General features: G+C 40.2%; 1 protein-coding gene across 4 annotated transcripts in view; it reads left to right on the top strand.

The window, feature by feature from the left end:
• The window catches only part of robo3 (roundabout, axon guidance receptor, homolog 3 (Drosophila)), a 125,347-nt gene extending 104,139 nt beyond the window's left edge, over window positions 1-21,208 (top strand). For 2 of the 4 annotated variants that reach the window (XM_042499032.1, XM_042499030.1), the window contains 12 exons: window positions 274-460; window positions 2,001-2,249; window positions 2,598-2,637; window positions 2,841-2,980; window positions 3,748-4,029; window positions 4,678-4,825; window positions 5,367-5,585; window positions 10,706-10,902; window positions 11,047-11,154; window positions 13,079-13,246; window positions 16,512-16,654; window positions 20,450-21,208. In XM_042499032.1, the coding sequence (XP_042354966.1) occupies window positions 274-460; window positions 2,001-2,249; window positions 2,598-2,637; window positions 2,841-2,980; window positions 3,748-4,029; window positions 4,678-4,825; window positions 5,367-5,585; window positions 10,706-10,902; window positions 11,047-11,154; window positions 13,079-13,246; window positions 16,512-16,654; window positions 20,450-20,461 (1,893 nt within the window). In that variant the 3' untranslated portion in view covers window positions 20,462-21,208. Of the gene's footprint in view, window positions 1-273; window positions 461-2,000; window positions 2,250-2,597; window positions 2,638-2,840; window positions 2,981-3,747; window positions 4,030-4,677; window positions 4,826-5,366; window positions 5,586-10,702; window positions 10,903-11,046; window positions 11,155-13,078; window positions 13,247-16,511; window positions 16,655-20,449 lie in introns of all 4 variants that reach the window. The other 2 variants (XM_042499031.1, XM_042499029.1) reach the window with 1 other exon arrangement.
• Window positions 21,209-21,892: the final 684 nt, after the last annotated feature.

Genomic DNA, 21,892 nt, shown 5'->3' with positions numbered 1-21,892 from the left:
GAAAGAAAAATCCTCAGGCTGTTTTTAAAACTTCAAACGCAGAGCAGAGCCCACTGGTTAGTGGTCAAGTTCAATGACTACTGTACATTTAACACAGGGAATATCTGTCTGATCCAACTGATGAAATATTGCAGCCTATAGTTGGCTATTTCATCAGTGAATGAAAATTCAATCGCACCTTCAACTCTGGACTGATAAGTTTCGAAAAGTGTCACAAAAATGAATTGGAGAGTGAAATGAGGTGAATAACAAATTCACTGCTGAATCCGACAGGTTTGGTGTGTGGGCAGTGGCGGCGGCGACAACCAGACACGCTACTACATCAACAAGACGGTGGATGGAAACACCCTGTCCACGGCGTTGAAAGGCCTGATGGCTGGCGTGCTCTACCAGGTGGAGGTGGCGGCGGTGACCAGCGCCGGCGTCGGCACCCGCAGCCAGCCGGTGTCCGTCCTCATCAGTGAGTTACAAAAGCAGCTGTGAAATAAGATTAGATCAGCCTGAGACTAACTTATTTTTCTGCAGAGAAGTTAAAAGAGGCACATTTGTTACTTTGAAAATGAGTTCATAGATATTTTTAGCAACACATTCTCTCTCAAAACTCAAAACTACTGACGCTTGACCGACACATCAAAGTATGTTGCTTGTAGCATGCTTTGTGTCTTTTCAGAATACACTAAAAACCTAGGTTAAAAGATTCCTTTTTTTTTTTTTTTTTGGTTTAATCTCTTTTGGTTTGCACAAGGTGTGCGAGGTGCTTGAAGTACTTGTATTTGACTCTCAGAAATTTAAGTCCTGGAATATCAGACATGTTTTAACTGTCTCTGAAAAACATAATTGAATACAATTGAGAAGAGAAAATCATGATACATTATTTTAAAGTTTGAAACATTTTGTCCCTTTGCCAGCCCCATACCTGAGTAATTTAACCAGTTATGAATAACAAGGTTTTCAAGTGTCAGTGTTTGACAAGAGAAAGGGGGTGATTTTTAGCCATGCGAACAGTCTTGCCCAGTGGATGACTTTGCCTGTCCGCCATTGTCATGAAATGGCAAACACTCAGACGATGATTAATAACGATTTGAGTGATCAGTAATGTTGCATCTTAGGTAGAGCTGCAACGAATAGTCAGTTAATCGATCAGTCAATTGCAAGAAAATGAATCGCGAACTATTATGATAATGTATTATTCATTTCAGTCTTTTTTCAAGCAAAAATGTCAAACATTGGCGGGCTCTGGCTTCTTAAATGTTATCATTTGCTGTGTTTCTTTGTTACTTATGATAATAAATTAAGAGTCTTGGGTTTTGGACTGTAGGTTGGACATAAGCAGAAATTTAAAGACACCATTTTAGGCTCCCGGAAAGAAGAATTTTATTTTACTTTATTTTTTTACTATTTTTTTTTCGATTTTATACATCATTCATTGGATCAATTAATATTTAAAATAATCATCAGATTAATCTGTAATGAAAATAATTTTCAGTTGCAGCCATAATCATAGGAGCATAACCCCTCACTATAATGTCAAAATCTTAATCTGTTCAACACTTTGGTTTATTAACCAAATCGCTGCAAAACTAATGACATCCTATTCAGCCTCGGCTGTCCTTTGTGTTTAAAACGACTAAGCAAAGGTTAAAAGGCTCACACGCTACATGCATGAGATTATAAATGAGTTATGTTATATCTGCTAAACATAAACACATGAGCATTGTTTTTTTGAACATGTTGTTGTGCTGATATTAGTGTTTATCTCAAAAGACCACTGAGCCGAGTCAACTCTCTTCCATTTCCCATCTGCTGTAGGCTTATTCACGCATTATAAAGTGTATTTTTGCTGTGTACACATGGTTCATTTTTTTTATTGCATGCTCTGTTTGGCTTTGAAAACATTAAATATATGCAATACAAGACACTGGACGGATGAAACAGATAAGCAATGAATTCTCATGATGTTGTCTTTTTTTGCCCTCCTCCCTCCTGCTCTCGTCCTCCAGAGCTGCCAGCTGAACAGCCCTCTGTGCCAGGCGGCGGGGGCGGAAGTGGCACCAGTGACAGCGGCGAGGAGAGCAGTGTGAGCCTGGCCGAGCAGATCACAGATGTGGTCAAGCAGCCGGCTTTCATCGCGGGCATCGGCGGCGCCTGCTGGGTCATCCTCATGGGCTTCAGCGTGTGGATCTACTGCCGCCGTAAGAAGAGGAAGGAGCTGAGCCACTACACCGCCTCATTCGCCTACACACCAGCAGGTTAGGGACGATGATCAAGATGTAGAATGAGAGATTGTTGCTGACCTGAGGCTCTCTGCGTCTGCAGTCGCGTGTGATACCTCGCACTTATGGCAGAAGTCGATGGAGTGAACTCCAGTGGCATTCAGATTGTAGCCGATGGCATTTATTTAAATACATTTCGAGAAGGTTGGATTTATTTAAAAAATGACCATTAAAAATAGTTGCCATTTACATTTGTGCAGTCCTGTGGAAATGGGAACAGCTGATGTTGGATAATAGAAACCTTGACTCAACAAAAAGACAAATTGGAAGTAAAGTAGGCCACGATAACTTCCCCCCCTCTCATCTCTCTCTCTGTCCCTGCAGTTGGTTTCCCGCACGGAGAAGGAGCAGGACTCAATGGAAGGTAATTAAATGATATCCTGAAGGACACCTTTATCCTGCGATGTATCTGTATTCTTCTCTGTAAAATAGACTGATGATTGTGAATGTTTCTAACCGTCTGTCCAGCTTGCTGTTTGCTGTTGTTGCTGTATTTCCATCTGGCCAGTTGTTGCTGTTGTTCTGTGTCCCACCATGTCTTAAACTAATGCCAGAATGTCTCTGTAGACCCGGCGTGCTGGGAGGCAACATGGGCAACTACCCATGGCTGGCAGACTCTTGGCCCACCACCAACTTGGTCCACAGCGGTAAAGAGGCAGTCAACTGCTGCACCACCAATCACGACACAGCTGAGAGATACTACAACGGTAGGCTGCTGCTGCTTCAACATGACAGTCTGGTAGATACAGTGCATGAATGCTGGGTTTTTAATTATTCTTCTGCTTATGTCATAGTTTTTTTGGCAGATTTTCAGACTAAATTGAGACATCATTGAGTACTGTGATAAGTAGTGTCATTTAATATGAACAAAGCCTTTAGTTGTTATGCACTAACAGTATCTATATATTATAGTATAGTATATATTTATTTTTTTCATCATTATCTTTTTTTATTGTTATTATTACTATTTGTTTTATTTTTACTTTATTTTATTCTATTTGTTTTATTTTTACTTTATTGGTTTAACTTGGATGTGTTTTTACCTTTACTACTTTTTTATTACTACTTTTTATTTTTTGTTTTCATTAGTTTTGTTGGTCTTACTTGTGATATCATCTTTTATTTGTCTATTTGTCTTATTTTATTCTATTTTATTTTTTTTAATTTATTTTAATTCATATGTATTATCCTCTTTAAATAGTCTACTTTTGGTATCATTACTTTAATCAATTTAACAAATTTTATTAGTTCTGACTCCCATGTCTTTCTATCTTTTATTGGTTTGTTCTTCATCTTAATAGTTACTTTATGAGTTTTTATTTTATATTTAATGGATTTCATTGACTTTTATGGTCAAGTAACAGCTTTTTTTTGTTCCTGCAACTTGTAACTCACACTTTGTGCAACACATTGTGTTTCCACGCGAAATGATATGTGCTATATAAACAGGGTTTTGCTTGCTTGATCTATGCAGAAGCTGGTATCTCCAACTACCTGAATCAGACGGAGAAGTACAGCATGGGAGGCTCCACTGAAGGTCCCATCTACAGCACCATCGATGCCACCAGCGAAGACCTGCACAGCTTCACCTACGCGCAGCATACCTCCACCACTCCCTACGCCTCCACCTCCATCATGCCTTTCAGTAACCAGACGCAGGTGCCGGCCCACAGCGGCGAGCAGCAGGATGATGGACACTGGATCACCCAGCCAGGGCCGTCTGGAGCTCAGTACGCCCAGCCAGACCGCTGCAACGGTGAGGAGAGCTTCTCCTTTCTGTCTTTGTTCTGTATAGATGGATCTTGGAAGTTACCAGCAGCTATTGTTTGTTAAGAAAAGCTTTTCACCACTTTGCATCCCCAATCTCCTCTGTAACAAATTTTCTTCCAAGCGCTTCAGCTCTACTGAAAAATCACGACTTCTAATTCCATGCTCACAGTTAAAACCAGAGGTTGGCCTCCAGACTATGGAAATTACAGTATATCAAATACATTCTTCTTTTCTTAAGCTTTTTGCTTTTTAAATGTTATGATGACTACATAATTTCCCCAATTCTCCTTTTTATTCAGTGTTGTTTTTTAAAGATTTGTTGTTGTTTTTTAAATATAATAATTTATTTTCATTAGAGCTACCTGAACAAAATAGTTGCGCAACACTTTTAATTTTGCTCCCAGGTTGAAAATGTTGTTGCTTATATTAAGGTGATTTTCTCGTAATTTTTTGAAATTTCTTGCTTTTTTTGGCCATTTCTTTTGAAGTTGCTCATTGCCTTCTCCCAATGCTTTTGACTGAATTGAAGCCAATTTGCTCAGGTTTCAATGTGTTATTTAAGCCGATGGCATATCAGCTCAATGTGGCAAGGAATCTTTGAATGAATCATCGTGTTTCTCTGTTGGTTTCACAGGTAAACCCAAGCAGAAGGCCATGGGTAAGGCAGTCAAGACCCCGTCTTTGACCTGGATGGAGGCGTTGCCCCCACCTCCCCCAATTGGTGAGCTGGAACAGTGCGATGTGGACGAACAGCCCCCAGAGCACGAGGACATGGACATAGGGTGAGTCTGACTTTCACTCCTTTTCCTTCTCACACACATACAGATCTCTATAAATTAGTATTACACTGCTCCACCATCATTTCGACTTAGCATCACCTCTAACAGGCACATTAAGTATCGAACCCAACGCGGCTCTTATGCCTCTGGCTTTAACAACTCAATTACCTCAGCCTTGGTCAATTGCTTTAGTGATTAAGCTGTTTTCCCCAGCCTTAAAACACAATTTGCTGTGTTCCTCCTTAACAGTCGCTCTCTGCAGCCTCAGAGCAAACTATCATTCAGTATGACGCTCGTAGCAGCAATCCCACCCAAGTGGAAACTTTGCCTCCTGCCGTTTTGCCAACGGCAAGGCCCTTTAACTTAAGTCGAGCCTGAAAGAGCAACATTAATGTTTTAGTAGCCTCATAGCTCGCTGGAACTGAAGGCACTGATGAGAAAACAAGCCCCTCAACAATGTCTTTAAAGAGCATGCAGCAATGAGATCCAGCTCCGTGTCTTACGCTGCATCATCCTGCTTGAACACCCCTCTCTGTGTGTGTAGCTCTGATGAGGAGTGGTGCCCCCCCCTCCCGGAGAGGACCTACCTGATGGAGGGCTGCGAAGACGGACCCTCTCCCCCGCAGAGAAACAACGCCTCCTCTCCAGCCACCTCCTACAGTCACCAGTCCACTGCCACGCTCACCCCGTCGCCTCACGAGGAGACCCGAGCACCCCATGACCTCCCCCGCCACAACCAATCAGAGGGCCAGCAGCTGTCACGGTATGTGAACGGGCTCGAGGGGGTTGTGTTCCTATTTGAATCTATAATATCTCGTGAATCTGAACTCTTCTCTTGAACAAACACACTGCTTTACAAAGTGCAAACCTCCTTTCTGCTTTGTGGAAGAACATGTATTACATTATTAATCCTGTTTTACTGGGGATTTTACTGTCAGCTGCTCAGTTACGGAAAGACACTGAGACAGAAGGCATTATGTTTTCAGATTGTCCGTCCATCTGTCTGTCCCATTCTTGTGAATGCAATATTTCCAGAAAACCATGAGCGAATGTTTTCAAATTCAGCACAAACATCCACTTTGACTCAAAGATGTGCTGATTAGATTTTGGTGGTCATAGATTAAAGGTCAAGGTTCTTGCGACCTTGTCTGTCTCATTCTTCTGAAGGCAATATTGCATAAGAGATTTCTTTTTTCAAATTTGGCACAGATATTTACATGGACTCAAGAATGAACTGATTAGATTTTGTTGGTCATAAATTAATGGCCAAGGTCATGGTGACCTTGCATCCATCTCATTCTTGTAAACACGATATGAACACACAAACGTTCACTTGGACTTAACTATAAGTTGATTTGAATTTGGTGTGCAAAGGTCAAGGTCACTGTGACCTTGAATTTGTCTCATTCTTGTGAACACAATATCTAAAGATGGCTTTAAGGGATTTCCCTCAAATTGGCACAAACGTCCACAAGAGTGAATCTGGCTGTCAATGGTTGAAGGTCACGGTCAAGAAAACCTCATAAAACATGCTTTTGGCCATAACTCAAGAATTCATATGCACCAGTTACACACAAATGTCTCATAGGATAGGAAGGTCAGCTGTGACAGCATAATGTTCTGCAAAAAGACTTTTCTGGCCATTAGTCAACATTTTATCTGAGAAACAGAAGGGAACACATTTGGTCAGAGACTGAATTGGTGCAAATTGTGCAAATTGACCGGTGCACTGGGGCATACAGCCACATGGCAGTATTTCTAGTTTGTTAGTGCTATTTCTAGCTTGCCAATAGCAATAGCTATTCAATGAATAAATAAATGTATTATTATTTTATTCAGATCAGTCTTTTAGCATGGAGAAATTCTTCAGTGACAGAAGGTTGTCAGTCGTAAAAGTTAACAGCACTCTGTTCTGTCTTTAGCATTATTTTAATTTGAGGCCTCACTGTTGACTTTAAAATTTTAAAATACCAATGTGTAACAAAAAAAAAATTCCTGTTACCAATTAGAAGTGAAATTCACAAGCCATACAACACGTTCGTACTCATTCAAATACACTCAGGGGTTTTGCCACCACAGCCTTAATTGGGCTGGTATGACCAGTAGCATGGGGGCAAATTTTTAATTATTTATTTTATTTAACACATATTTAACTAACAAGTCCTCTTGAAATCAACAATCTCTTTTTCAAGGAAGACCCAGCCAAGACAGCAGCATAAGAAAAAGTTACAAACAAAAACCACAATAAAAACATGACAATATACAGTATCATGTAGAGATATTAAAACACCTACACACAATGAAGAGTACCAACCGACTCATTCACCCTTGTGCCTATAAGAGCTTTAAAATCAGACGGAGAGAGCAGCTCTCGTAGTTTTAAATTACAGATTACAGACTATATCTACAGTCAGATCTCTGTTCAATCAAGGTGCAAATATGAGAGGGGAGTTTACCCAGTAAGACGAACAAATACCAGGGACTGAGCCTATGAGAGGTCAAAGGTGGCCATCCAGCTTGAGAGTAAAGCATACAGGGATGTGTGAGAGCTTTACAGTTTGTGACATATCTGCACTATGATATCCAGTATCTAACATGTATAAGAAATGTGCAGATGCATTCATGGACAACAGATCAATTTAAGATACTAAAGGCCAGATCCACAAAGAATTGTATTGGATTGTGGCTGCGAATAGCACCATGATTAGCACAGAATTAGCACGGACAATCTGCCCCGTTTTCACTCCCTATCCATTAAGAATTTGCACTAATTATATGCTGGCAATAACACACCCACAAAGTTTGGCAGCTGAGCTCAATTTGCCCTCCTTTAACATTCAATTGAGTAAGCAGATTTTTTTACCAGTGTTTCAGGCTTTTCTCCATATTTCAGAACACAGATTGGTTCATAATGAAAACTGCAGAAAGTAGGAAATGCAGAAAGCGTCAGTTTAGTTTGCTGCCCAGAGTTGGCTGTGTGTTGCAGCTGGCTCCATCATCTCACAGCAGCTGACGCTATACATGTATCTCCAAAATTAGACATAGGCAGTTCGCCTTTAAGCACAGTGCGACTGCTCATTAAGTGAATTGGCCAGGACTTGAAGGTAATTTATGTTCTGTCTTGTTCAACATCCTCACAGGTCGGCTGTTCAGATCCCAGATTTATTCGCTGAAACTGTTTGTAATAAGCCAGCTCTAATGGAATGAATCCTGAGCTCCATCACAACCGTTTCATTTCAAAATCTCATATAAGCTCACAAACCACTTGAATCCCCCCCTCTGTCGATTTCACCCATTATATCGCTCAATATCAATTTAACATCATTCAAAGCTCCAAAGCTTTGAAGACAGAGACACTGCGCCTATTTAATACATGAGTCTCAATCACAGCTAGCAATTTTTGGTTCTAAAACCTTGGTACAATGCAACCAATGCAGTGTTTTTGTAATGTTCTCAGCAGTAAGTTTTCTTTTAGTTTGCAGAATGTTCTTTATAAAGTTAGGGTAACATTCTCAATAAACATCAAAAATGTTAAAAATGTTTTTTTAATGTTTTCAGCTGCAAGTTTTCTTTTAGTTTGCAGAATGTTTTTTTTCAAAGTTAGGCTGACATTCTCTATAAACATCAAAGAATGTTAAAAATGCTTTTTTATTGTTAACGTATCACATTCCATTCCATTTTCATTTTAAAAAATAGTCTCAGGCCTCAATAACATTTTCTGAATGTCGCTCTGAAAATGTTCTTCCTTTGTTCTTATGTAACATTGTGGGAATGTTTTATAAAAGAACACTCTATGATCTGTCATCTTTCAGTATCACCAAAACATCCTCAGAACGTTATAGTTATAACATTACATCTCAGTCAGCAGTTAACGTTTTAGGAACATTACTTGAAATAATAAACATCCTTTAAACATTCTTTTAACATTAGATTAAAATGTTTTCTTCAGAACATTATTGCAACTTGAAGGTAATGTTAGCCAGTGTTGTGGGAAGGTTTCCTGCTAGCCGGGATGGTGTTAAATGGAAGCACTGTAACTGCCTGTGGCAATTAGCACTTGTCTTTGTGTATTCGATGATATTTGCAGCAAGGCCTATTTGCATAGGAAGGGGGCAATTTTGCACCAGATTCTTAAATATTTCATAATTTACATACATGCAAATGGGACAGGCGCACCCAGGACACTGTCTGCTTGGCAGTGCAGTTTGCGTGCATTTCGCCCTTTGCTTGTGCTTTGTGGATTGCATGGTATCTTTTTTGTCATTTGCACAGGTTTAGCAGACACAAAAGCAGCAAAATCCGTTTTTTGATCTTGTTTTACATCAGTAATGGCACTTTAGCTGCTCAGACTGCTCAATTAATAAAATTCTAATTTCGATCACTATTTCGACTTAATATTAAAATTAACATGATCAACTGTGATATTGATATATAAAATGCTCCACTCATAGAAAACTCTGCTGTATATCAAATCAACAACTTTCTAAACTAACTGCTGTCATGCTGCGCCGTGTTACAGCTACATTCTAGAGCTGAGCAGAAGAGTAATACACCACAGGCTGTAGAGCGGACGGGCAAAATGAAAATCTAATGTCTGAAGCAGAAGGCAAAGAACTAGTCCCTCCATCCAGATCAGATATGAGACATGTCTGTGCTGCAAAACAGTACATCCAACTGCTTTAACTAATGTATGTATTTTAATAATACTACTGCATGTACCTGAAAAAAATCTACAATCTGCAGTACGATTAACAAGCAAATTGGGCTGATTTCATGCAAGACCATGAGAAAAAGGCATTAAGAAACTTTATAAGAAATGACCCAAGAAATAATTGCATGGAATTAGTAAAAGTTACAAGAAAATTTCCTAAAAATGAACACACAAAAAATAGAAAATAATAATAATAAAAATTAAACAACAAAAATAATAAGGAATTATCCTAAATTAAATAAATATATAATTAGAAGAATTAGTTTTCTGAACATTTTGTCCCAGTTTTTATTTTTTACTTTTACCATTTTTTGCAATTTGCAGGACATTTCATGTCAAGTTGCCCATGCCTTTTTTCCATCTTTTCTCAAGAAATCAAAACAATTTATTCAGGTGTCAGAGGTCTTAAATTCTTGTGAAAGGCTGAACACAGATTAAGAAAACTGATTTTGAGCCAGGTTTTAAAGGGTTAAGGCATGAAGGCCAAGATGAACAATGCTGCTAACATTACCTCACTGAATCCCTGTCCTTGTCCAGCGTCAGCTCAGAGAGACAACAGTTCTGGACAGCGGATCACCGTATGCGTCCAGCTCCCAAAGACAGACTGAAATAACTAATGCAGTCGTATCTCATTTGGCTAAAGACATGTGTCCAAAAACACTTTTATTTAAATTTTCCTTCCAGGAGATGCACCATAAATAAGGAACAGTCTTATTTTGATGCAAAGACTTGTGTTTTGGCAGAAATGTAGCACAACATGGAAGTGAAAGCAGTGCTCTGTGCATTTATATATGAAGGTGCAAAATATTCTTTTTAAATAGTCCCAAAAATCAATGAATAATGGTGGTGATTATCATTTTGGCCATTATCATGCAGGCCTAGTAGCTGCAGATTTTCACACATAAACCACAATCACTTTTTTTCCATGTTCAGCAAAAACTGCATCATTGTCTGTAATTTATTTATTTATTACAGCACAATGCACATTGACCATTGTTAGCCAAGTAGCTAATCCCTTGGCCACATGTTAAATGATTCATTTAAATAAAAATGATGCAGATAAAGTCATAACTCATAAAGAGAAAACAATAATGATGATGCACACAGTTTACTTTTTCCACTCAGTAGATTTGTTGCCTCCAGTAACACGTTGCCCTTACTTCCCATAGCAGAAGGTTACCCTGCGGTCCAGTGCCAGTTCCCCAGGCGCCGAGCCCGCTGCTCACCCAGTCCAACCCCAACCTCTCCGGCCAACAGCATCACGGCTCATCAGAGGCTGGCACACTGCAGTGCCAAAGTCCTGCCCATCGCTGCCTCCACAGCCAGGGGCCAGCTCTGAATGCAGACAGCGGCAGCGCCACAGCACCCGGTAAAGTGACTCTGCAGACACACACACACGCACACAAAGGCACGTAAGCAAACAAGATGAACATTCATGTATGCAACTGTGTTGACTCACTAATCCATACGCATGAGAAAAACTTTCTTACTGTTTGTCTCTTTCCTCGTACAGTGCAAAGCCGCTCATCCCCAGCAGATACATGCACTCCTCCCAACCAAAAATCACGCGTGAAAAAAAAGGTGTCGAAGAGTTCGGCGTACAGGAGAGACGTACAAGGAGGTGAGTGGATTTCATTTCAGGGACAGGGAACAATAACAGCTCCATTTCTGTTCTTCATTTTCACATTTTCTCAAATTCAGTGTTATTGAACTCACAGGGAAGAGTTCAGGAAGAAAGGTATTATTTTGCATGATTGTGACAATGACGCTGTCACAGGGCATCAATTTTTCTCAGCAGCTGAATATGCAGCTCTACTGCAAATGAGAAAATCATGTCCACGGTTATTTTCTGTTACTATTCATTGCATTTAAATTGTAAATTCATTTAAATTTCCTACTTCAAATTGTGGAGTGAAACTGTGGAACAGTCTGAATGTGAAGCTAAAGCCAAACATCCTCCAGCTTAAAAAGACGTATAAAATAGATTTATCATGTGGTACAGGGATGAGGAGGAGCTTTGATGATCAGCAGGAGGATACATAGATTTGTGTGTAGATAGGAATGTGTAAACAGTTTGTATGAATTATATTATTTTATATCAGATGCATTAAAAGACGATAAAATAGTAGGTCAGAATTTGCAGTGTTTGATGATAGTTTAATTATTGAATAAAATAAATTTGTACTTTTTTGCATATGTAAATTAAGGCAATTTGTGGCTAGAATTTATTAAATCTTTTTTTTTCCTTTTTTTCTTTTTGTTATTCATGTGTTCTACCTACTGTTTGTGTTATAGACTCTTGCAGATTCTCACATTGTTTGTTTTTTTATATATAACAGTCTAGTTGGGCTGGTTCCCTCTTATTTGTGTGCATGTGTTAAAACTAAAATCAATATGACCTGCGCTCACACAATGTTTTTTTGATGTAGGTTCCCTAAGGTTCACGCAGAACTTAGCAAAAAAGCTTTTAAATATGCTGCCCCTCTGACTGGAATAACTTACAGGAGGAGCTGAAATTCTCTGAGCACATAACTTTTGGGGAATTTAAGTTACTTTAAAAGATTGAGAAAATAGCATTCTTGGTTCATTTGATTGCTACTCTACTTCTAATTGAATTCAAAAAGTTTTTTTATTTATTTTATTTTATTTTATTTTATTTTATTTTATTTTATTTTATTTTATTTTATTTTATTTTATTTTATTTATTACTTGACTGTTTTGTGTTGCCTAACTGGAGGTTGTGCTCGCTCTTTGGAATGTGTGTTAGTTGTATTTTTCTGATTGTATTTAATGCTGTAACAATATTTTAAGCTGCCCTCCTGGCCAAGTCGTTCCTGAAAAAGAGATTTTAAATCGACATGGTGGAGTGGTCTTTTATGTGGTCACTGGCACTCTTGGATTCGAGAGAAAAAGAAGGAAAGAGTAGAAAGATGGGAAAAAACGCCAATGCGTTTCGGCACAGCGGCCCTTGTCAGGGCGTTTTTTTCCAGGTGTGCTGGGATATAAAAGGGGACTCTAAAAAAAGACTTGTTTTGTCCCAGATGGGTGTGGTTTATCAGGACAGAGTGCTGAAACGCGTCAGCTTTTTTTTCTTTCTTTTCTATTCTTTCCTACTTCTTTTTCTCTCCAATACAAAAGTGCCTGGGACCACTGAACACCCATGTCACTTGGAAATGATAATTATTTTGAGCTGAATTGCCGTATGAATCCAATAACCTTGAAACCAGCACATGGCTGCACGTGAGTCCCACAAACAGAAAGCTCTTTTTAACAAGCACAGTCAGTATCTATTGAAACGTGCTCCTGTTTTTTAGAGGATAACAGAGCTGGCACCAGTCTCTCGGGCTCTCTCAATTATGCACCAGAAAACAGACAACAAAAACAAAAAGCTCTCATTCTGTTGTTAAAGCATTATAAGGCTGTTACATAATAGAAATCTGACACTAAAATGAACTCATCAAATGCAAAAAGGAAGTAAAAACACTCTTCCTCATATCCCAAACTCCTGCATTCTAATGCATGTTTGTTTTTTACTCTGTTTTCAGACCTGCCCCCACCTCCAGAGCCGCCCCCAGGGGAGGACAGGTTGCAGGGACCCCAGGAGTGCATGGAGGTTGGCACTGTGGTGAACAGCGCTCTGTCGTCCCTGGAGAGGAGCGAATACAGCAGCAGCAGCCACCAACGGAAAGGCTCGGGACAAAGACACACCGACAGTGAGTTTTGCAGAGTGTTGCATTTCAATGTGAATTGAGTTTAAAGAAGTATTTCATATAAAGAGAAACGATGGCGGCCGGCCGGATCTCGCTTTCCAGTTCAACAGCGAGCCAAAACATTTCTGAAAACATATGAGGTGAGAAATATGCAGCTCAGTAAAAGAATCTTGGTTTTATATTTGATCAGCGTTGCTTAGTTTCATTATGGTGCATTAAAATAAGTTTCAGAAAACATGTTAAAATAATCTTTATTTCTATTCGATCAGCACTGTCTAGTTTTACAGTAGGACTGGATATTGTCAGAACTTGAGAGACAGAGAGAGGGGTGTGTGTGTCTTCATCAGCCTGTTATCATTCTGAAGTCTAATATCACTTCTTTGGCAGTACCTTTCAGCAAACGATCCCAATTCCAGAATCTACTTTTTGCATTTGCATGATACGCCACTTGAAACCTTGACTTTGCCCTCCTCTAGATAGTCGAGTTTTATTGTCTCCTCTGCGCTTCACCAGAGCTGTGACTGACCCCAGCTGGGCTGATCTGAGGACCTCGCTAAACTATCCAATTGGCACTAGCGACAGGTGCAGTGTACAAAAGGGCACAGAACTGCATCAGTTTAAAAAACTGCCCGTAACACCCTTAATATAAGCAGCAGGAAGCTCCCTACAGGGCGTGCAGAAGGGGCGATGGATGGACCCAACAAACCCAGGATTTTTATGCAGGAGTCCAGTGTTCACTTCCTGTCTGAATGTGACATTTTCTTTCTGTGCCTCGTTCCCTTAATCCTCACCATCCATCTTTGGGGCCAGAACAGTGACAGTAAACATTGGCCTTAAATATATGATGTCAATTTACACAAAACGTGAGGTGAAAAAGGAAACAACAGTCTTCAAAAATGAAAGTTTTTTCTTAATGTCTGTCTTTTTTCAGTGACAGGTTGTTGGTTTTTTTTTTACAATGTCACTATTTTTTCAGTCTCCTGGTTTTCAGTTTTTAACTTACTGTCACTGTTTTGGCGTAGGGAGGCAGGGTGTAAGGGGCGGGACACTATGCACATAGTTTACATATAATTTACATAGCCCCCAACATTAGCAGTTCCTACTAAACTAGCTTGCTAGCTGCTACCCCGCAGTTCCTCTCTGCCTCCTGGTCTAAGAGATTTCTTTTGCGGCAAGGAGAGTTGATGGCACCTCTGGAGAGGCAGAGACAAACCGGCTGCCTAAACATAACTGCGTGTAGCGAAATCTCACTGTGTGCTTGTGTGGAGATCACAGTAGCGGCTTTCTGAAACATCAGCAGCAGCATCAAAGCAGCTGCAGAGCGGCAATGTTTTAAGCAGTTGGGATGAGAACATGTTGATGAGCTGTATGATCTTTGTGGCAGGTTGGCGGGCAATACGAAAAAAATGCGGAAGTACAGCGTGTAGTTCAAGCAAAAGCTCCAAGAGCCCTCAACAGTGCATCACATGATGGAAAAATTGTTGAACTGCAGAGTTTGGCTGTAGGGGTGAAGAGAAGTCTAGACACTGATTAGATGGAGGGAAGTTTACCACACTTCATCCACACATTCTGCCTACATTGTTATGATACAGGGCTGGCTGAAAATCGGTGAAGTGTCTCTTCAAGAGTAGCACAAAGCACAAAGTGAATGTTCCCTCTGAAATATTTCTCTCCAGGTAGAAATCAGAAGTGGAATGAAAAGACAACACTTGTATATTCCACTAAAGTAGAGTAAGATTTGTGTAGAGTTTTAAGCACGTTCAGATATAGTATTTTCTATATTACTGTCCTTCTGCTGCACTGCAGTGTTCCCTCCTGCAGCATCTCACAGGAGAGTAAATGGAACAAAGACGTGTGTCCATGACTGCTTGCCAGATCATTCCTTATGAATGACTTTATAACATTTATAACACGCAGCTGTGGTGCCATAAATAAAACACAAGGAGTTGTCCACAAAATCCAGAAATCCTGCACCATGATGTCTCCCAGGAGCAGAAAATCACAGCTCTTTAAGATAAAATTATAGATTTCGGCTGCATTTTCAGTCACCTCCTTCTCCAGAGAACAGTTAGAGCTAATAACCATAGCCAACGGCAGAATTAAATATAGACAAATACAAGGAATATATAGCACAGAAGAATCCGGCCTGGAGCAGTTTTAAACCAACATTTATATCAGGAGATTTAGATTCACCTTCTGTTTCCCACCAACACCCTGTGCTTCCTTTTAACCCTTTGAAACTTGGTTGACATTGCTTTTCTTGTGCTTTATTCTGATTCCTTTCACAAGTATTTGAACCTTTGTTCCTGCAGCAATTTGGTTTGATTTCTTTCAAAAAAACATAGGGAAAAAAGTCAAAGAGCAACTAGGAAATGTCCCAAAAAAGTAAGGAGATTAACAATTACATTTATAAAAGCTGGGGGAAATGTCCATAGAACTATATTTAAGATTGTCATAATTGTATTCTTAAAATTATTTTACAGTTATTAAATTTCTAAGCATTTTTTTCTTTTAATTGTTTTTTGTTGTTGGTTTTTTGGGGGGGGTTAAGCTTTGAGTTTTTACCAATTTCTCGCAAATTCTTGGGTCACTTATTCTTGAAGGACCAGAGTGTAAAATTTAGGGGGGTTATATTGGCAGAAATGGAATATGACATAGTAAGTATGCTTCCTTTAGTGTATAATCATCAGAAAATAAGAATTGTGGTTTTAAAATGGTTTTGCTTGCAACACTTTTCTTGCAACGCTTTGATTGCAACGCTTTTCTAGCAACGCTTTTCTGTGTGATCGGCCCTCTACACTGTTTGTGAGGTGAAAGTGTTTTTTTCAGTGTGAGAGAAAAGGGGTGAGCATGTTGTTGGCGAGCAGCCCCACTTTGAGATGCCAAACCACATTGAAGATTCACTGATTTGTAACATGAAACTGTTTTATTTGGTGTTTATAGCTGTTTTAATCTCCTGATTTGTTTGTTTTGGAGAGGAAGAAACCTCTGTGGATAATTCAGCTCCTGATGAAAACCTCCTGAACAATGAAAACTTAAGGATTTCTCACCAGGAGAGAGGTTTTTCATGGTTGCAATCTGCAACTGCTGGACGCCAGCAAATCTCCCTACATTTTACGTACTTCACCTTTAAGTTGCTCATTGACTTCTTCCTATGTTTTTGAAAGCGATTGAGCCAATTTGCGAAGGTTTCAAAGGGTTAAACAACAGACTGAGAGCCCTCGATGTCATTAACCCTGTCTTGTCTCTGTCCTCTTTGCCTCCCCAGATGAGGAGCTGATGGCGTACAGCAGTAAGGCCGGTTACCTCTCCAGGAGTCAGATGTCCAGTAACTGCTCCACCACAGGAAGCTCCTCATCTAGAGGCTCCACGGGCTCCCGGGGGCTCAACTCGGCCAGGAAACACAACGAGGTAAGCTACAGCCACGCTAATGATTTTATAATTTCCCGGTAGTTTTATGCAAGGAAAAATGGTCTCTTTTCACCTCAAATGGTTTTAATAATTGATGCTTTTAGATATTTATGAGATCAGGAACAAAGACGATCCCTGCCATCATGGAGAGGTTCCTGTGGTTTAGTTTTATCTACATATCATTACTCGCGCTCCATAAAACACACAGAATCTTATACGTGCAGGCGCATGAAAAGAGCCTCAGCATTCCCTTGTTGCCCACACATGCACGCGCGCACACACACACGCACACTGCAACATGCTCTTAGGCTCATACAGATCTACCATTACCGTCTGCTCAGGATCGGCTTTACAGTAAGAAACAATGTTAAGCGTGCACGCCCACCGCTCTCTCTGGAGTGCACTTCTGAGGCCGCACTGCACTGTGGGAGCGCTCCTTTAAACGCACCCCCCGCAGGCTCCCTCGTGACGAGCCGGAGTCTTTTATGGCAGAACAAGCTGTGCCAGCCGAATGGAAAGCTCTACGGGTATTTCATGCTACTGAGGCAACACTTACAGTGTCTGACATGTCCCTCAACATTACTGTAGGTAGACGGAGGCAGGAGCTGACAGAACGCACACAAAGTTATGTAAATCACTTTGCATAACTATGGCTTAGGAGGTTGTATTTTGTTGTGCTTCTAAGGATAATCAGGCCATTATTAAATGTTAACAAAAAAGGAAAATGTATTTTGAAATGACAAATTTTGAATTTAACCTTAATTTTAACCTTAATTTCCATCAAAGCTTTCTTTTCCAATAAAGGTTTTTCAGTTTTCTGTCCATTAAAAAGGTGATTTGTATTGCATATTATTTTTATAATAGTATTTCATTATCCAATTTTTCTTTTTAACATTTATTCATGATTATCCATCTTTGAGTGGGATTTATTCATTATATTTAGAGCTTTTACCAAGTCAAAGTAGGAATAGCACACTAAAAAACTGTGGCAGAAATGTGGTGATATTTTTGGTCATGGCTGTAAAACGGTGGTCCTACGTTGCACAGTGAGAGACGTGTGAGGAGGGCTGTTGTCACAGCTGTGCGATCAAAGACAGCCTGGGAAAAATATCTGACAGTGTCCGAAATTTGGGATGAGAATCTCAATCTGTGAAAGCTGTTATGACCTACGTCTACTGACCAGCCAATAGAAATGCAGCATGAAATGACGCACTTAGCAGCGCGGCAGTGCTAAATGCTAATAGATGCTAATACTTTTTTTGAGCTTGCATTGCAAAACTGGCGTGCAAAGATGGCCTCTTTCCCCCAACCATGACCGCATTCCTCTTCTCTAGTTTTTTCCCAACCTTCATTAATGCCGTTGATTTGTTTGTTTACATTTTTCTCTACCATTACAGCAGCGTAGAAGAACCAATAAGGAACTGTACACATGCCACAGTTTTTTATGCCCTCAAATCCACTGTTTTCAATACTTATGCACGGCATGTGCACTCCAAAGCACGACAAGCGCACACAATCCTTCCTGAGAGCCTGTTTTTCAGGGTTTGAGTGCGTGACTTCAACAAAGTTTTGGAACACAGCAGTGTACACGGCATGTGTGAAAGGAACAGCCAATCACAGCCAGATATCGTTACCCTGTTCCATACATATCAGTCTGTGGCAAATATGAAGAAGAACTTTATTCTTTTAGAGCAAGGAAACCCACAGCTTCACATCTGTCCCACAGACTATGTTTTAATACACGAAAGACACAATAGAAGAAACGGCAGCTGGAAGAAGAGCAGCTCTGCACTCTCCTGCTGGTTATAGTCACTTAACAACCTCAGGCGCAACCTGCCTCTGCACTCTTGAAAGTTGGCACCTTGCAGGCACAAGAGTAGCACCCAGCACCCAACCTCACATTTTGCAGGCTGTATAAGACGCGGCATGTGCCCCGGCTCTAGGGATGTCAAAATTTGGACGTGAACATTATGACTTTTTCAGATGTTCGGTTTTGTTCTCCAAACTCTATGATTAAATGTCAGTGTTGTACCTCAAGATGATGTTGGCGTGAGACATTTGGAAGACATTAGATTTAATCACATAACAAAACAACGTTAAACCAACAAAATATCAACGTCATCTGTCATCAATATTCTTCGTCAGATTGACATCGATATTAGACGACGTCCATTGACATTGAATTTTGGTCACACAACATGACAACCCAAATTCAATCAAATATCAACATCAAGTGATGTTGGTGGCCGACTGGAAAGACTCTTTAATAGCTGGTTAAATTTCAAGAGTAAGAGGTTTTAACCCTTTGAAACCTGGATCGACATCAGTATTCTTTTTTTTTACTAATGAGAAATATATATATATAGTACGTGTGGGTTTTCAGTACTTTTTTCAGTACTTACTAGGTCTTGCTTTTTTTAACCTTTTTTTTCTTACGTTCAGGTCTTTTTTATGTATTTTTTGCGCATTTTGGGCTGTGCTTTGTTAGGTTCCTTGTTACCTTCTCTCCCTGTTTCTGAACGACATTGAAACCATTTTGCTCAGGTTTCAATGCGTTAAGCCCATAAAAAAACACTTAATCCAGTTTATCAGAAAAAATGAAATTCAAAATCTCTACATATTGAGATGCGTGGTTTCAAGCCAGGAGGAGTATGAAAAACTGAAATCTCTGTTAATTATTAATTAGTTAGTTATAGTCCATAACTTAGTAACTTGCACCAATGCCTTTAGTTTACATCAAAGCGATCCTCCAAAGTAAAACTTTCTGTATACCAACAATCAGAGAGGTTGTAAGTGAACATTAGAGTTTACTTTGAGAGGAAATGAGCGGACTAAAGTGGCCAACATGAGCATGGCTTTATGAGGAGTGGACAGTGTAGCAGCTTTGATGCTCTGGTTTAGTGTCAGAGTTGTTAAGTTTAATGCTGTAACCCGAGGCGTCACCATAAAGCGGCCTGTGTATGCAGACAGAGAAAAGATGTCCTTGTCACGGGTCAGTCCTCGCTGACCTCGACACACATCTGACATGGGAATGTAGCAAGGTAACTTGTAAAAGTGACACACTCACACACAACTGCTCTTTTCATTCACTCTCAACACGTACACACACACAGAGCTCCCTTATATCTGGTGGCTTTCAGGTCACCCCCCTGTGGAGCAGTAAGGAACACCTCACCCCCCTAACTGACCCCAACTGGCCTTTTCACGCCTTGCAGGGGACATGAAAGCTCCACACTGAGGTTAGGGGTGTTTCTACAGGAAGCCTGGGTTAGGTTTCCCCTTCTTCCTGCAGTGCTGCTGACTGCTATCTCTGCCCTTTGACCCCGGCGGACAGCCAGGCGGTTGTTGCATCCTCGGCTCTCTTACACCGTCTCTGAGGCTGGGGACACAATGCACACGTTAATCACTGGCTGGCATAAGGAAACTTTTTCTAATGCAGTCCTCCACAGAGAACGAAGAATCCAAAAATCTGAGAAAAATCTTGATGAACTGACGTCATTTCGTTTAGCAGCAGTAAAACTATATTACAAACATGTGTTTACAAACTTTAACATAACTCCTGCAGAATCGTCCAAGTCTCATTTGTTCATTCATGTGCTCGGGACTTAACAAACACATAGATTTTCACTAAAACATTGCTATTTAAAACACTTCTGCATGAGCATGCCATGGAAAAATATTTATCTCTTGTGGCTGAAACCTTCCTGATGTTCTGTTTTCTGTCCCTCCTTATCATCCATGTTCTGTGTGATATTTTGGCTTTTTCTTGATGTTGAAATGTTTTTCTGTTCCCAGGAAATGAGATAAGGACACCAGTGAGTGTCAGTGTACCTTCGATGCCTCCATCATCCTCCATCTCTCCACTGTGGACACACTGAGCCGGACACGAGGGAAGATTTTGTGTTTCAGGATAATAGACTCTGTGTCTTTGCTGTGAAAGAAAGCAACAACGGACTTTACATCATGTTTTTTGGTATTACCGCGATTATTTATGAGCAATCGAGTTCATTCCTCTCCCTTGATTTGTAAATACCTGTGTCTGTACTGTTCTTTTGTGGGCTCTGGATACAGGGAAAGAGACGTATATTGTATTTATGAGGATTAAAAAAAAAAAAAAACAATGTAAAAAAAAAAAAGTCTGTTATTATAAAAAAGCTCATGTCTTCTTGAATGTGCCAACCTTTTTTGTCAAAATGTATACTTTTTGGAAAAGCATTAACTACTGTTGCACTCTCTTGTTGTCATGGCAAAACAACAGAAAATATGAAGCACAAAGTGTGTTTGCTGTTTGAGAGGGGGCGGTCGGAAAAGCCAAAACGAGCGGGTCCTCGCTCCCTGGAAGGACGCCTCAGCCGGAGCGCTTCCCCCGCTGGGATCCCTGCACCCATCTAGTCCGCTAAGAATGTCATACTTTTCTATGTTTCCTTTGGTTTGGCTGCAGCAGTGTGCCGGCAGACAGACAGGCTTTATAAAAGTTTGATTGTAACCCCCCCGCTCCTCTCTCACCCTCCTACTCGTCGTCTGAGGGAGTGTTTGCTGCAGTTGTGAGATAGAATTTGCATATATACTCCTTCCAAAACAAAGAAAAAAATGTCTGTGGACTGACTTTTTTGTACTCTTGTTGTTTTGTAAATGTACAATAAAATACATTTGCTGATCTAAGGCTTCACTCATTTCTTTTGAATCCACAATTCCTCTGTGAAATCGTGGACTATCACCTCCCAGAATCCCTCATACGTGTCCGCTCCCACGTATAAGGAGCTCACCTTTCCATTATGGCTCCATAACATGCCTACGTGGCCTTGGATTGGAATTAATGACCGCTAGTTTGATGGCTGCAATAGAAATAAAGCTGGTAATGTTGTGAACATCCATCACCATGCTTCTTGGAATGTTATCGCCAGAGAAGTTGCAGAACATCACTCAGTGAAAACACAGTCATCGCCACATTGTGTTTTATCCACATTTCAAAAGTAACGCTTAAGTTTTGTGCAAATGTATAATGGAAACCCGCCTGGTAATGTCATGCTCACACTACGAGCAACAAAGCAACAGCATTACCAGCTACATTATAGCCCGGTCACTGCTGAAATGTTGCCAAGTGCTTGTTACCATAGTAATGTTGTCACAGGATTTTGTTTACTCCTTGCCACAAAGATTTGTATTACTGCTGCAGTGTTCATTTATTGTCAGAATAATTGGAATGACAACTTTCTCACCGTGAAATTCATATGAACG

This window comes from Plectropomus leopardus, chromosome 13 (genome assembly GCF_008729295.1).
Source record: "Plectropomus leopardus isolate mb chromosome 13, YSFRI_Pleo_2.0, whole genome shotgun sequence".
NCBI lineage: Eukaryota > Metazoa > Chordata > Actinopteri > Perciformes > Serranidae > Plectropomus > Plectropomus leopardus.
The sequence above is the reverse complement of the archived record's forward strand: the minus strand, read 5'-3'. Positions and strand labels throughout refer to the sequence as shown.